Source organism: Bos grunniens, chromosome 11 (genome assembly GCF_055505025.1).
Source record: "Bos grunniens cultivar Pamir isolate PY7600 chromosome 11, Bosgru_T2T1.0, whole genome shotgun sequence".
Lineage (NCBI taxonomy): Eukaryota > Metazoa > Chordata > Mammalia > Artiodactyla > Bovidae > Bos > Bos grunniens.
The window spans coordinates 105872368-105888603 of NC_141175.1; the positions used below are offsets into that span (position 1 = coordinate 105872368).

Here is a 16236-nt window from a genome sequence, read left to right on the forward strand (position 1 = left end):
TGGAAGGCAGAGTGATATGAATTAGTTGATTTCTACAGATTTCCCAGAATGGTTAATTGGAGCAGCCAGTCAGTGATTAAACACAGTGTTTCTTTTTGTATCTGCTATCCTAAAAATCATGGAAATGAGTCTGATGGCTGGATCTTGGCTTTCCCTAGGAGATGGGATTCAGCATTTTTTTTTAAATTTTATTTTATTTTTAAACTTTACATAATTGTATTAGTTTTGCCAAATGTCAAAATGAATCCACCACAGGTATACATGTGATCCCCATCCTGAACCCTCCTGGATTCACTGTCCTAAGCTTGACAGACCTTTCTCTTGATTCCTTACTGATGTTGCTTCTTCACTGTTAGGTTCGACACGCTGATCATCATCGCAGCCCTGCTGGCCACTGTGGCCAACACCACTATTCAAGGTCAGTGTCATCACCCACTCCCAGCTTCTCTGCTTCCTGGATCGTGTGTTCAATCAGTGATCTTTGTAGAACATCCACGGTGCACTCTTAGGGTGTTTGGAGCAACGCAGAGGGGATGAAAGAGAATCGGTAACTGTTCCGTGTTCTGGAGAGGGATGCTAGCTTTGTCTGTGTTTAGCTGTGTGGTTGTTGTTCAGTCGCTCATTCGTGTCCAGCTCTTTGCGACCCTATGGACCACAGCATGCCAGGCTTCCCTGTCCTTCATCATCTCCCAGAGTTTGCTCAGACTCACGTCCATCCAGTCGGTGATGCCATCCAACCATCTCATCCTCTGCATCAGGGTCTTTTCTAGTGAGTCAGTTCTTCACATCAGGTGGCCAAAGTATTGGAGCTTCAGCTTCAGCATCAGTCCTTCTAATGAATATTCAGGGTTGATTTCCTTTAGGATTGACTGCTTTGATCTCCTTGCAGTCCAAGGGACTCTCAAGAATCTTCTCCAGCACTACAGTTCAAAAGCATCAAGTCTTCGGTGCTCAGCTTCTTTATGTAGAGATTCATGTATAGGCATCATCATACCAACCACTCACCTGGTTATTTCTCCAAAACTGCCCTTGGTCTCAGGGCTCATCCTTGACCTTCTGCCCATGCTGACCCCTGACCCTGGATCCAGTTGTAGCATCAGCCTCTGCCCACCATCCTCCCACCCTCTTCCTTCTACCCTCTTCTGGCTTCCCCACTTGTGCCCTCACCACCCTGCACACTCCTTCCTGTAGAAGGCAAAGAAGATTATTTACAGATAAAGCAGGTTCTCTCTTTTTTTTTTTTTCCAAATGTTTATTTCTTTATATTTTTGGCTGTGCTGGGTCTTCATTGCTGCGCGTGGCCTTTCTCTAGTTGCAGTGCACAGGCTCATGGGTTCTCATTGCACCGGCTTTTCTTGTTGCAGAGCACGGGCTCTGGAGCACAGACTCAGTAGTTGTGGCATGGGCTTAGTCACCCCGAGGCACGTGGGATCTTCCCAGACCAGGGATTGAACCCATGTCCCCTGCATTGGTAGTTGGATTCTTAACCACTGGATCACCAGGGAATTCCAGACAGAGTAGCTTCTTAACCTGAATGCTGGGGGAGAAGGGCTTGCTGAAATGTGTTCCATAGAACGGGACTCACAGTCCCTTCTTGATGATGGTCTGAAGTCTGGTCCTGCACTCATGAGTCTTTGCTCTAGGGCTGGCAGGGCTGCTCAGCTCAGCTCTGATCAGCTTGCAGAACCCTCCCTTCCTTACTGCATGGAGCCATCACCCTGTTCTTGAAGTGAAGTATGTATTTCCCCAGGACCCACAGAGTCTCAGGCGTTGTTGAATTATGGGACAAGCTGGAGGTGCTCAGAAAGAACAATGAGAGTTGACTGTGCTCTTTTTCCAGCGAGAAAATACAACAGTCAGCAGGTACTGGATATTGTCTTGATTTTGAGAATACTCCGGCTCCTTCGGGTCATCGTCAGCATCCAGAGGTAAGGATGAAACCATGGGGAACCGTCGCACCTGGGTGGTTTCCCCTCTCTGGGGCTCGACAGAGACCATCCTGCCTGGGAGCTAGAAACACGCCCAACTGTGTCCCCAGGGTGGAACTTGTATAGAGGACCTGGGTTCTCCAGGGGCAGTGGGCAGCGGCAGGGAGCCTGTGAAGATGGTGAAGGGGACCCGTGGCAGCTCCCTGAGGGCAGGGAATCAGTCCATCACTTTCATCCCTGTGACCTGGTCCCTCAACTGTGCTTGCGAGTCTTGACGGCAGCTAATGCTGGCCCTGGTGGCTCAGACGGTAAAGCATCTGCGTACAATGCGGGAGACCCAGGTTCGATCCCTGGGTCAGGAAGATCCCCTGGAGAAGGAAATGGCAACCTACTCCAGTACTCTTGCCTGGAAAATCCCATGGACTGAGGAGCCTGGTAGGCTACAGTCCATGGGGTCGCAAAGAGTCAGACACGACTGAGCGACTTCACTTCGCTTCACTTCACTTCAATGCTAACAGTGTGATAACCATCGTCTTATTGTTCAGCCCCTGAGTTGGGTCTGGCTCTTTGTGACCTTCTAGGCTCCCCTGTCCTTCATTGTCGTGTCCATTGAGTCGATGCCATCCAGCCATCTCATCCTCTGTCACCCCTTCTCCCCCTGCCCTCAATCTTTCCTAGAATCAGGGTCTTTCCCAGTGAGCCAGCTCTTTGCATCAGGTGGCCAAAGTATTCAGTTCAGTTCAGTTCAGTTCAGTCACTCAGTCGTGTCCGACTCTTTGCGACCCCACGAATCGCAGCACACCAGGCCTCCCTGTGCATCACCAACTCCCGGAGTTCGCTCAGACTCACGTCCATCGAGTCAGTGATGCCATCCAGCCATCTCATCCTCTGTCGTCCCCTTCTCCTCCTGCCCCCAATCCCTCCCAGCATCAGAGTCTTTTCCAATGAGTCCACTCTTCGCATGAGGTGGCCAAAGTACTGGAGTTTCAGCTTTAGCATCATTCCTTCAAAAGGAATCCCAGGGCTGATCTCCTTTAGGATGGACTGGTTGGATCTCCTTGCAGCCCAAGGAGATCTTCTCCAACGCCACAGTTCAAAAGCATCAATTCTTCAGCGCTCAGCTTTCTTCACAGTCCAACTTTCACATCCATACATGACCACAGGAAAAACCATAGCCTTGACTAGATGGACCTTGGCTTGTTAAGTCCTTCCAACAACACTTGATGTAGGGGCTTTAATGATCCTGAGTTCATGGGTCATGACACTGAAGCTCAGCGAGAGCGAGAGGTTTCCCCTGATGCACAGCGAGAAAGAGACAGACATAGGGCACAACCCAGGAGTCTGATCCCCAAACCTGGAAAAGCCCACTCTGCTTGGGATAGGCTAGGTTACTTTCCAGGAGCATAGCGGGATGCCTCCATTCGAGGACTGGCCTGCTACCCCACAAGGTACTCACTCTTTCAACCTAAGTCTCCAAGGAAGCTTTAATACAGACCGGATTTTTGATGAAGAAAAAAGTGGAGGAAAAAATCCGATGAGACTGTATGGTTTTTCTTTTTTTACAAGTTTTTTGTTGTTCTTGTGGACCATCTTTAAAGTCTTTATTGAATTTATTACAGTATTATTTCTGTTTTATGTTTTGTTTTTTTGGCCGCAAGGCACGTGGGATCTTAGCTTCCCAATCAGGGATCGAACCCTCACCCACCTGCATTGAAGGGTAACGTTTTAACCGCTGGTCCATCAGGGAAGTCCCAGGCTGGATGGGTTTTCAGCCTCAATACCCACCTTTGTCTTACTGGTGAAACTGATGACCTTTCTTTCTCTCTCTTTTTTTTTTAACTGCCTTGCTTTGCTGTAGGTGAAATACAGGTTAACCACCTGCTGCCCCTCCCACCCAGTTCAGTAGATGGACTGACACCGACAAAATTGTAAAGGCAGATTCCCAGCGGCATTTAAAGGACAGATCCAGGGCAGGAGGGAGAGGCATTAGACCCAAGGTGCTAGGATGGTGTCAGTTTTATTCTTACCTGCCCTTTTCCTTGTGTCAGAAACTTCATTTTATCCCAGGTTTCGGGTGATCGTGACCACCTTAATTAACATTGGCCCCACAATGCTGACATTCGGCGGCCTGGTCTTGGTGAGTGCTTTCTTTCTGATCCACGTGAAGCAAGTGGTAAAATGTTCATTTTTTAAAAATTACTTACTCATTTCTGGCTGCACTAGGTCTTCGTTGCTTTGCATGGGCTTTCTCTAGTTGCTGTCCGTTGCAGTGGGTGGGCTCTTCACAGTGGAGCTTCTCTTGTTGCAGAGTGCAGATTCTAGGGCTTCAGTGGTTGCAGCACCTGGGCTCATTGGTTGTGGCACACGGGCTTTAGTTGCCCAAGGCATATGGAATCTTCCTGGACCAGGGATCAAACTGTGTCCTCTGCTTTGACAGGCAGATTCTTAGCCACCGTACCACCAGGGAAGTCTTAAGAAATTCATTCTTAGCAGCTCTCTCTGAGCCTTATTTTAAGTGAGGGAAAGAAAGAGATGTGAAATCAATGAGTTCAGTGGTTTCTAGGAGCCATTTTTAGAAATATCAAATGTGTATAAACATCAGGCATTTATACCTGCAAACAGTTCAGGTACACTGGCTGCTGTAATGAACACCCCAGCCTCAGCGGGTTAATCGCGTTACAGTTTTTCTCACTCGCAGTCCAGGGGGTATTCCTAGCCCTAACCACCAGGTGGTTCTCAGGGATTTAAGCTCTTCCAGTGCATGGCTCTTGTATCTGGGTTGTTTTTTAAACTCTACTGGGAAATCGCTATACGATATGACAAATATGCACAATATGACCAATATTCGAAATCTAATGATTTCTAACTTTCCTGGTGGCTCAGCAATAAAGAATCCACCTGCCAATTCAGGAGATGTGGGTTAGATCCCTGGGTCAGAAAAACCCCCTGGAGAAGGAAATGGCAACCCACTCCAGTATGCTTGCCTGGACAATCCCATGGACAGAGGAGCCAGGTGGGCTGCATTCCATGGGGTCACAAAGAGTCAGACAGGAGTGAACAACAGTAGTGAATTTAACCCCCTGACTTGTTAGCAGCATCACTTTGACTTTGTAAATGGAGACTCTGGGAGAGGGCAGGGTGTGGTCCAGCTGGGGTGTCTCCTGTCCCTGAACAACCCAGTGTTTGGTGGGCAAACCCCAGCCACGCTTTTTCCTGATGTTGCTGGAACTCATGGCTGGGGGGCAGCCATTCCTGGAATGAGGGTAGCAGCCTTCCCTGCTGGCTGTTGTCACCTGGCCCGCCTGTGTCCATGTCCTCCTGCCTCCCCTCACCCCGCGTGCCACCCCGTGACCCTGCCGCCCACCCTAGGTGGTCTACTACGCATTTGCCATCATTGGGATGGAAGTGTTCCACGGCAAAATCCACTTCCTGGACCCCGGTTCTGGCAGTCCTGATGCCCTGGTGTGTGGGAACCCAGCCTTAAAAGACTCAGCATTTGCCCAAGGCAGGTACTGCAAGAACAACTTCAACGACCTGGCGTCCTCACTCATCCTGCTGACGGAGCTCACTGTGGTTAACCAGTGGCACAATATCCTTTCTGAGGAGGCGGCGTGGTGGGGGATGCTCAGAGCAGCTCCTGGGAGGAGGAGGAAATGGGAACCCGCTCCAGTATTCTTGCCTGGGAAGTCCCGTGGACAGAGGAGCCTGGCGGGCTATAGTCCAGGGGTCGCAAAGAGTGGGACACGACTGAGCGACTAAACAACGACCTGGCAGGTTTGGTGCCTTAGCTTCGCACTCCTCGCGGACGGCTTTGCCCTCGTGACACACCAGGCAGCAAAGCTGTATTTCATCGGCTTCCACGTGGTGGTCGTCATTCTCATTGTGAAGTGAGTTTGCTCCTGCCAGTGGGCCTTTCCAGACCCGCCCCCCCCACCACCTTCAGACCTACAGCCGCTCGCACCTCCCTCCTCCCTGGCTCCACCCTGGACTTCCCTGTGGATGGGTCCCATCTCCCTTGCTAGATGCCCAGGACACCAGAAGGGAGGCGTCTAACTTCTGTTCACACTCGTGTTCTTCAGTGTCAGCCAGCCGTGCATGTCAGTATATCATATAAATATCATAGCCTCACAAGTTGTTTGGGTCAGAAGGGCTCTGGGGTCCTGGTGGGTCTCCCTACCCTTCCCCACTGGGATGAACATCCTTGTGAATTGCATCCACCTCTGCTGAAATCTGCCCAACTCCTGGGATTCCTTAGAACCTAAACGAGTTAGTTTCCTTGTTGTCCAGCTCTGGTCCTCCCCTGTCCTTGCACAGGGAGAATGGAAAGGTGCCACTGGTTACTTCTCTTCATTGGTTCCAGTTCTGTCCTGATCCGTCTTCCGGGGGTGGGGGAACTCAGCCACTATTTGAAAGCAGTTATGACATCTCAGTGCTTCAGAGGGCTTTCCTTCCAGCTTGCCGATCTCTGATTCTAGTTCCATCGTTCCTTGTGGGAATCTGAGTTCCCTTGATCACAGGTTTTCGTTTCTTTAATAATTTTGGTTATTTATTTATGCGTTGGCTGTGCTGGGTCTTCGTTGCTGCTCAGGCTTTTCTCTGGTTGCAGCAAGTGGGCACTACTCTGGTGGGGTGTGGGCTTCTCCTCCTTGCAGTGGCTTCTCTTTTCGCAGTGCGCAGGCTCTAGGGTGCCTGGACTTCAGTACTCATGGCCCATGGGCTCTAGAGCACAGGCTCAGTAGTTGCTCCGCAGCATGTAGGATCTTCCCAGATCAGGGATCAAACCTGTGTTCCCTGCATTGGCAAATGGATTCTTTACCACTGAGCCACCATGGAAGCCCTTGATCGCTGAGTTTTTTTCCCAGAGATGTTTTCTGGCTGTTGTACCCTTCTCAGTGCCCAGGGCACGCAGCTCTTGGCGTGGCAGCCCAGCCCTGGGCCTTGTTACCTCAAGGTTGCTTTGGCCACCAACCCGCTGGTTTTGGCTGAAGAACGTCCCAGTAGAGGGAGGGGAAGGGAAGAACCGCTCAGCGCTGCTGGTCCTGCACAGTCTGGACAGAACATGCAACAGGAACAAGAGAAGAACGCCTCCAAGTGGCTCTAAGAGCGATTTTCAGAATGCTGGGGTGGGCCGGGGGATCATGAAAAGCTGTAGGGGCTCCTCCCCAAGGTTCGTGGAGGCGGTGACAGCGGGGCTCCAACAGCACTGAGTAAAGGCAAGGTGGTGAGGGGCTGGGACTCCCTACTCTCTAGTCGACGGGTCACTGTGCATGCACGTCACGTGTATGTAATGACAGAGCGAGACACCGAGGGTCCAAGACAAAGAGCTTACGGAAGCTGCAGCCAGAGCAATACTTGGGTCTGCTCCCTGAGCCCTAATCCCCACTAAGCAGCGAGATGAGGGCCAGCTGGATGGGCTAGATTGTAGAACCAGAAATTCAAACTGAGGAAACTCTAATCTGTGTATCTGGGAAGACCTGCTCATCCTCCCCTCTGGAGAGAGAGAGAAAAAGAGAAATACCTTATTTTAAAATCTTTTTTCCTTGTATTGGCGTATAGCCAGTTAACAGTGTGATAGTTTCAAGTAAACAGGGGAGGGACTCAGCCGTACATATGCACGTGTCCATTCTCCCCCAAGCTCTGCTGTCCTCCAGGCTGCCGGGTGACATGCAGCAGAGTTCCCTGTGCTAGATGTGTGGGTCTCTGTTGGTTTTCTGTTTTATTTTATTTTTTAAATTTAATATATTTATTTTAAATGACATAATAGATACAATTATTGATAAATGGTACAATTTGATAATGATTGAAGGTACAATTCGTTGATAATGATAAATGGTACAATTCCCAAAGAAGATAGACATCATAAACTGTTAAACACCTTAACAGCAAAGAAACAAATATACATAAAGCAAAATCAGAAGAAATAAAGGGAAAAGAAAAAACACATAATCATAGTGAGACATATTAACATTTCTCTGAGAATATTTTATCAAGTGCAGAAAAAAGAATAGGAAAAGAATAGGAGCATCTTGAATGATGTCATTAATAATTTAAATATAATAGATTTATATTTAATTTATGTTAATCATATCCTACACAAACATATTAAAAATTTTGTATCTCATATGTTGTTATTAGATGTCCAGGGGACATTTAGAAAAACTGGCAAAAAGATAAACATTACTAAATTTCAAAAAGTTTATCTGTTTTAAATACAGCAGTGTGTACATGTCCATCCCAGACTCCCTAACTGTCCCTTCCCCCCATTCTTCCTCTCTGGCAAGCGTAAGTTCATTCTTTAAGTCTGTGAGTCTGTTTCTATTTTGTAAGTAAGTTCAAGAAAGACCATATTTTTACTTTTGAATGCAAGCAGGTCTCTGGGGAGGAGAGGTCTTTGCTAGCCACAGTGATCTCTGGGGAGGGGGCAGCGCCAAGCTTTACTACCATGGGACATCTCCAGAGGCTAGTGTACTGACTGGGTTGGTCAAAAAGTTCAGGTTTTCCATAGTGAATTTTTTTACAGTTAATACATCCCTAAATTGACTCCCAGTGCCTTTGCTCCAGGATCTAGACTGTGCAGAAACATGAGACATTCGTGGAGAGTTTTCTATCAACCATCATTTGGCCTAAGCTTCCCCTTAAACTGTATTTTTGTGCTTGGTCTGGCAACCCATGTAATAAAATTGGAACCATATACAAAGAAGATTCACATTGCCCCTGCACAAGGATAACACAAACTGGTGAATCAGTTGATACTTTTGCAGTATGGGGGTAGGGGATTCAGAGGTACAAACTGTTACATATAAAATAAGATGCAAGGACGGGCTTCCCAGGTGGCACTAGGAGTGAGAACCTGCCTACCAGTGTAGGAGACAGGAGAGACTCAGGTTCGATCCCTGGGTCAGGAAGATCCCCTGAAGAAGGGCATGGCAGCCCACTCCAGTATTCTTGCTTTGAGAATCCTGGTGGCCTACAGTCCTTAGATTCCCAAAGACTTGGACATGACTGAAGTGACTTATCATCAGCTACAACACAGGGAATATGGCCAGTGTTTTATAATAACTATAACTGGACTATAACCTTTAAAAATTGTGAATTAAAAAACCCTCTATTTTCTTAATAGTCATTGTTTAAATAGGATGTAGAGGAAGACTGATTTTCCAGATGAAAGAAAGTTGTGCCCAATGCTTGAAAGACACGTTGTCATTTCTTCATGTTATGTTTTCTTTGCAAAGATGGGCAGCCTTTTTCTCATTTGGGCTTGAAAACTCTTTGGCATTACGGTTTCCCATCACTTAGACCATGGCTGACTCAACATAACATCCTCTTCTTTTATTCTTTCTCAGTATTTTCATAGCGTTCATCTTGGAGGCGTTTTTTGTGGCATATTCGTTAGAAAAGAGCGAAGTGGAAACTGCCATTGAGAAGAAGATTCAGGAGCTTGGAGTGGGGGTCCAAGAGTGAGTAGCAGTTCCTGACACGGCTCGTGGACTTTGGAGTGGGGTGTTCTTGTCAGGGTCCTGACCACCTTTAACCCCCGAGTCCCATGGCAGCCAGCTGGCTCCTGGGTGCCAGTCCTGAGACCCTCACCGGCTGCACGGGCGGCGTGGGGCCACGGCTGGGAGGACAGAGAGGGGCTCAGCTGAGGGACTCGGCTGTGTTCACACATGTCTTCCTCCCTGAAGGGAAGAGGTGCAGGACGGGGGGCTCATTGACAACATGGACGCCAAGGACAGTGGCTTCAGTGCGGACGAAGGAGACAACAAAAAGAAGGACTTGAAAGGACTGTACTTCAGAATTGCATCAAAAAGTAAGTTTTAACCCAACCTGAAACTGCCTCTGATCCATCCTTCTCATAGCAGCTGGTGTGATGTTTCCAGAATGCAAACCTGACCTTCAGGGGCTTTCTGTGGGTCAAGGGTAAAGACCTGCCATGGGCTTGGGGGCCCCATATCTGGTTCCCTTGAGTATCTCAGCTCAGGACCCCCTATGCCTTTGCCCTTCAGCCCTGCTGGCCCTACTTCCTTGGCTCCCCTGCTCCATCCTGCACAGGCCCTTTGCACATGCTGCTCTCTCCCCATGCCCTCATCCCACCCCACCTTGCCTAATCAAGGCCTCTCCACCTACAGGTCTCTGCTCAGGTAGTATTTCCTCGGGGAAGCACCCTGGGCTCCCCAAGAAGTCAGGTGGTCCTGTGAGCTCCCCCAGCTCTCCTCCCCACCTTTTAGCACAGGTCAGCAGCACATTCATTGCTGAGTGACTGCCTGGTCACCATCTGTCTTCTCTGCAGACTCAGAGCTCCACAGGTGCAGGGCTGTATCTTTTTTGCTCTCCATTGTGTCCCCAGGAGATCAGTGGAGAAATAACTCTAGAAGGAATGAAGAGGTGGAGCCAAAGCAAAAACAGCACTCAGTTGTGGATATGACTGGTGATGGAAGTAAAGTGCAATGCTGTAAAGAGCAATATTGCATAGGAAGCTGGAATATTACGTCCATGAATCAAGGCACATTGGAAGTGGTCAAGCAGGAGATGGCAAGAGTGAACATCGACATTTTAGGAAGCAGTGAACTGAAATGGACTGGAATGGGTGAATTTAACTTAGATGACAATTATATCTACTACTGTGGGCAAAAATCTCTTGGAAGAAATGGAGTAGCCATCGTGGTCAACAAAAGAGTCCAAAATGCAGTACTTGGATGCAATCTCAAAAATGACAGAATGGTATTTGTTCGTTTCCAAGGCATACCATTCAGTATCAGAGTAAATCAAGTCTATCCCCTGACCAGCAATGCCGAAGAAGCTGAAGTTGAACAGTTCTGTGAAGACCTACAAGACCTCCTAGAACTAACACCCAAAAAAGATGTCCTTTTCATTATAGGGGAATGGAATGCAAAAGTAGGAAGTCAAGAAATACCTGGAGTAGCAGGCAAATTTGGCCTTGGAGTACAGAATGAAGCAGGGCAAAGGCTAATAGAGTTTTACCAAGAGAATGCACTGGTCATAGCAAATACCCTCTTCCTACAACACAAGAGAAGACTCTACACATGGACCTCATCAGATGGTCAATACCAAAATCAGATTGATTATATTCTTTGCAGCCGAAGATGGAGAAACTCTATACAGTCAGCAAAAACAAGACCGGGAGCTGACTGTGGCTCAGATCATGAACTCCTTATTGCCAAATTCAGACTTAAATTGAAGAAAGTAGGGAAAACCACTAGACCATTCAGGTATGACCTAAGTCAAATCCCTTACGATTATACAGTGGAAGTGACATTAGATTCAAGGGATTAGATCTGATAGAGTCCCTGAAGAACTATGGATGGAGGTTCATGACATTGTACAGGAGGCAGTGATCAAGACCATCCCCAAGAAAAACAAATGCAAAAAGGCAAAATGGTTGTCTGAGGAGGCCTTACAAATAACTGAAAAGAAGAGAAGTGAAATGCAAAGGAGAAAAGGAAAGATATACCCATTTGAATGCAGAGTTCCAAGGAATAGCAAGAGGAGATAAGAAGCCTTCCTCAGTGATCAATGCAAAGAAATAAAGGAAAACAATAGAATGGGAAAGACTAGAGATGTTTTCAAGAAAATTAGAGATACCAAGGGAACATTTCAAGCAAAGATGGGCACAATAAAGGACAGAGATGGTATGGACCTAACAGAAGCAGAAGATACTAAGAAGAGGTGGCAAGAATACACAGAAGAAATATACAAAAGAGATCTTCACGACCCAGATAACCATGATGGTGTGATCACTCACCAAGAACCAGACATCCTGGAGTGCAATGTCAAGTGGGCCTTAGGAAGCATGAATAAAGCTAGTGGAGGTGATGAAATTCCAGTTGAGCTATTTCAAATCCTAAAAGATGATGCTGTGAAGGTGCTGCACTCAATATGCCAGCAAATTTGGAAAACTCAGCAGTGGCCACAGGACTGGAAAAGGTCAGTTTTCATTCCAGTCCCGAAAAAAGGCAATGCCAAAGAATGCTCAAACTACCGCCCACTTGCACTCATCTCACATGCTAGTAATGCTCAAAATTCTCCAAGTGAGGCTTCAACAGGATGTGAACTGTGAACTTCCAGATGTTCAAGATGGTTTTAGAAAAGGCAGAGGAACCAGGGATCAAATTGCCAACATATGTTGGATCATTGAAAAAGCAAGAGTTCTAGAAAAATATCTGTTTCTGGCTTATTGAATATGCCAAAGCCTTTGACTGTGGATCACAACAAACTGGAAAATTCTTCAAGAGATAGGAATACCAGACCACCTGACCTGCCTCCTGAGAAATCTGTATGCAGGCCAAGAAGCAATAGTTAGAACTGGACATGGAACAAAAGACTGGTTCCAAATCAGGAAAGGAGTACATCAAGGCTGTATATTGTTACCCTGCTTATTTAACTTATATGCAGAGTACATCATGAGAAATGCTGGGCTGGATGAAGCACAAGCTGGAATCAAGATTGCTGGGAGAAATATCAATAACCTCAAATATGCAGCTGACACCACCCTTATGGCAGAAAGTGAAGAAGAACTATAGAGCCTCTTGATGAAAGTGAAAGAGGAGAGTGAAAAAGTTGGCTTAAAACTCAACATTCAGAAAACTAAGATCATGGCATCTGGTCCCATCACTTCATGGCAAATAGATGGGGAAACAATGGAAACAGTGAGAGACTTTATTTTCTTGGGCTCCAAAATCACTGCAGATGGTGACTGCAGCCATGAAATGAAAACATGCTTACTCCTTGGAAGGAAAGTTATGACCAACCTAGACAGCTTATTAAATGCAGAGACATTACTTTGACAACAAAGGTCCATCTAGTCAAAGCTATGGTTTTTCCAGTAGTCATGTATGGATATGAGAGTTGGACTGTAAAGAAAGCCAAGCACTGAAGAATGAGGCTTTTGAACTGTGGTGTTAGAGAAGACTATTGAGAATCCCCTGGACAGCAAGGAGATCCAACTAGTCAATCCTAAAGGAAATCAGTCCTTAATATTGGAAGGCCTGATGCTGAAGTTGAAACTCCAATACTTTGGCCACCTGATGCGAAGAACTGACTCATTTGAAAAGACCCTGATGCTGGGAAAGATTGAAGGTGGGAGGAGGATGAGATGGTTGGATGGCATCACCTACTCAGTGGACATGAGTTTAAGCAAGCTCCGGTAGTTGCTGATGGACAGGGAGGCCTGGTGTGCTGCATTCCATGGGGTTGCAGAGTCAGACACGACTGAGAGACTGAACTGAACTGAACTGTATTCCCAGGGCCTCACAATGTGCCTGGGACACGGGGTCATTAACATTAGCTGTTTAATTACTTTACTGATTTGCAGTGAATTATGGATTGACAGAGTAAACCCAAGGGGGCTTCCCTGGTGGCTCAGTGGTGAAGAACCTGCCTGCCAGTGCAAGAGATTTGGGTTTGATCCCTGGGTTGGGAAGATCCCCCTGGAGAAGAAAATGACAACCTGCTCCAGTATTCTTGCCTGGGAAATCCCATGGACAGAGGAGCCTGATGGGCTACAGTTCATGAGGTCACACAGAGTTGATAATACTTGGCAATTAAAGGACAAAATCGAGTGAACGCAAATCTGTCTGAATTCCAGCCAGGGCTTTGGTGGGGACACCGTACCTTGCAATTAGACACAGCACAGCATAGATGCAGGGAGGAGTGGGGCGGGCACGCCACCCCAGAGGTGGTCCTCCTGCCTTCTTCAAGGAGGACCTTCTCCTTGCTCTGCAGAGCCTCCGTGGGGGTTGGGAGCTCCGTGGGAGGGGCTCCAAGGTCCTCCTTCGGGAAAGCCCCGGTCTGAGGGGCCGGGTGCACCCCTCCTCCCCCACAGTCCGGTTCCATGAGCCCTTTCTCCTTTCTCCCAGAGTACAAGACGGTGGACACTTTGTTACAGCAGATGTTTGAGTCTGAAATAGCTCCAGAGGGTAAAGACCCTTCCTTGAAGGAGATTCTCAACTTCTCACCCAAGAAGGTCAATTTTGATAACAGCGCCTGATCCCGAGCCTGGAATTGTGCACGACCGGAAACCAAGATAAGCTATCGTCACTGTTCGCGTTTCCTACCTAGAGGTTACTTTCTCAGCCCAGGCTCCCATCTGTGTTTTGATAAGACTGTGAATCGCCCTGCCCATCCTGAGTTGCCGGCTCTGTGTGGTCATGCTTAGAGCTGATCATAGAAGTAAGGAGAGGAAAATCTATAAGGAGTTTATGGAGGGCATTGCTCATACATTTAAGTCCTTTTGATGGATATAGAAAAGATTTCCTTTATTTTTATATGATACTTTGCTGTTTTACTAAATGAATACTGTGCTGTGGTGTTACTGAATGAATTTAAAATACCAAAATATGCTAAAGGAACACGTCCTAGTATGGTAGCTTTTAGATGCGGTGTTTATTCGAAATGAAGAACAATATGAACGTGAAGATCAAATTCTGTCACAATTGCTTCTTTTCAAGGGAGGCTCTCAAAGTTTGTTGAATTAAATTATAGCAAGATTTTGAGTCAGTTGCTCCCTGAGGCCACTTTCCCATTTCAAATCTGTCAATACATCAACCTACTCCTTCTGGGAAATTAAAGGGATTTATTTTATTTAAAGGGCTTCCCTGGTGGCTCGGATGGTAAAGAATCCGCCTGCCAAGCAGGAGACTTGAGTTTGATCCCTGGGTTGGCAAGATCCCCTGGAGGAGGAAATGGCAACCCACTCCAGTATTCTTGCCCAGAGAATCCCGTGGACAGAGGAGCCTGGTGGGCTGCAGATGGAGTCGGAAAAAGTCAGACACGACCGAACGACTAACATTTTTCATTTTATTTAAAACACTTTTAATTGTGGTAAAAAAGACAACATGAAATTTACCATCATAACCATTTCTAAGTGTACAGTTCAGTTGGTTAAGTGCTAGTTGCTCAGTCGTGCCTGACTCTTTGTGACCCCATGGCCTGCAGCCCATCAGGCTCCTCTGCCCATGAGATGTTCCAGGCAGGGATACTGGAGTGGGTTGCCATTTCCTTTTCCAGGGGATCTTCCCAACCCAGGGATTGAACCTGGGTCTCCTGCACTGCAGACAGATTCTTTACCGACTGAGCTACAAGGGAAGCCCAAGTAGATATTAAATCTGAACCTTGGTGAATCCAGCCCATACCTGGGCACTTAGGATGAGCTGGGCCCTTGCTCAGCTCGAGACATGGGGTAAATGGAACCCAGCTCTGTCCCCAGGGAACTCCAGTCTCCATCGATCTCCGTCGGTGAGTTGGAGGTTTCTTTGCCCCCAACACTGCTGTCTGTGGCATCCATCTGTTACCCCCCACCCCCTTTAAGATTTTTTTGTAAGGACCATTTTTAAAGTCTTTATTGTATTTGTTACAATGTTACTGTTTTGTATGTGTTGATTTTTTTGGCCCCCAGGCCTGTGGGATTGGAGAAGGAAATGGCAACCCACTCCAGTGTTCTTGCCTGGAGAATCCCAGGGACTGGGGAGCCTGGTGGGCTGCTGTCTATGGGCTCACACAGAGTCGGACACGACTGAAGCGACTTAGCAGCAGCAGCAGCAGGCCTGTGGGATCTTAGCCCCCTGACCAGGGATCGAACCCTCACCCCCTGCACTGGGAGGTGAGACCAACCACTGGACCACCAGGGAAGTCCCTCAGTTGCCCTTTGGATGCAGAGCTTTTGTCCTTGTGCAGATAAACCATGTATGTGATCCAAACAACTAATTTATAATGAAATGAAGATAACTGCTACAGTTTGTACCATGAAATGGAGAAAAACAAAAAACCAAAAACCCATCACTACCACCACCACCAAAAACGATCTACTTTCCTAGTGTGTATTTAATAAAATGAATTCTTTATTTCGACGGAGCCTTCCTCCCTGGGGACAAGGCTGCAGCTAGGAAAGCTGACTGTGCAGGTGGTGAGTGGAGTCCTTGGCACAGACTGGGCACCAGATGGGTGGCAGCAACGCTGAGATGACACTGGTCAGGTTGAGGTTGCTGGTGTGAAGGACACAGAGGGTGTCTTGGGTGTGATGGGGCTGAAGATTCAGTAACAGCAAATGGGCTGGCAGGGAGGCAGGACATGTTGACAGGGGCTGGAAGCAGAGGCCAAGGGTCCTCCCTGCCCGAGACAAGAAGGCGCCACAGCTGTTTTCCACAGATGGACTCATTTAGCTCTGAGTTTAGTACAACAGGGGGCTTCCCTGGTGGCTCAGACAGTAAAGAATCTGCCTGCAGTGCAGGAGACCTGGTTTCCATCCCTGGGTCAGGACAATACCTTCGAGAAGGGAATGGCAACCCAGTCCAGT

General features: G+C 47.5%; 1 protein-coding gene and 1 non-coding gene across 4 annotated transcripts in view; both read left to right on the plus strand.

Moving 5' to 3' along the window:
- LOC147363793 (two pore channel protein 2-like) overlaps positions 1-14454 on the plus strand; it is a 54004-nt gene extending 39550 nt beyond the window's left edge. For all 3 annotated transcript variants that reach the window (XM_086328292.1, XM_086328293.1, XM_086328291.1), the window contains 8 exons: positions 357-418; positions 1841-1928; positions 3996-4065; positions 5298-5517; positions 5725-5815; positions 9272-9385; positions 9611-9735; positions 13802-14454. In XM_086328292.1, coding sequence (XP_086184418.1) covers positions 357-418; positions 1841-1928; positions 3996-4065; positions 5298-5517; positions 5725-5815; positions 9272-9385; positions 9611-9735; positions 13802-13932 — 901 coding nt within the window. In that variant the 3' untranslated portion in view covers positions 13933-14454. The remainder of the gene's footprint in view (positions 1-356; positions 419-1840; positions 1929-3995; positions 4066-5297; positions 5518-5724; positions 5816-9271; positions 9386-9610; positions 9736-13801) is intronic.
- On the plus strand, positions 8579-8685 carry LOC147363794 (U6 spliceosomal RNA). The gene has a single exon (XR_015137545.1). It is a non-coding gene; the product is annotated as a U6 spliceosomal RNA (small nuclear RNA).
- Positions 14455-16236: the final 1782 nt, after the last annotated feature.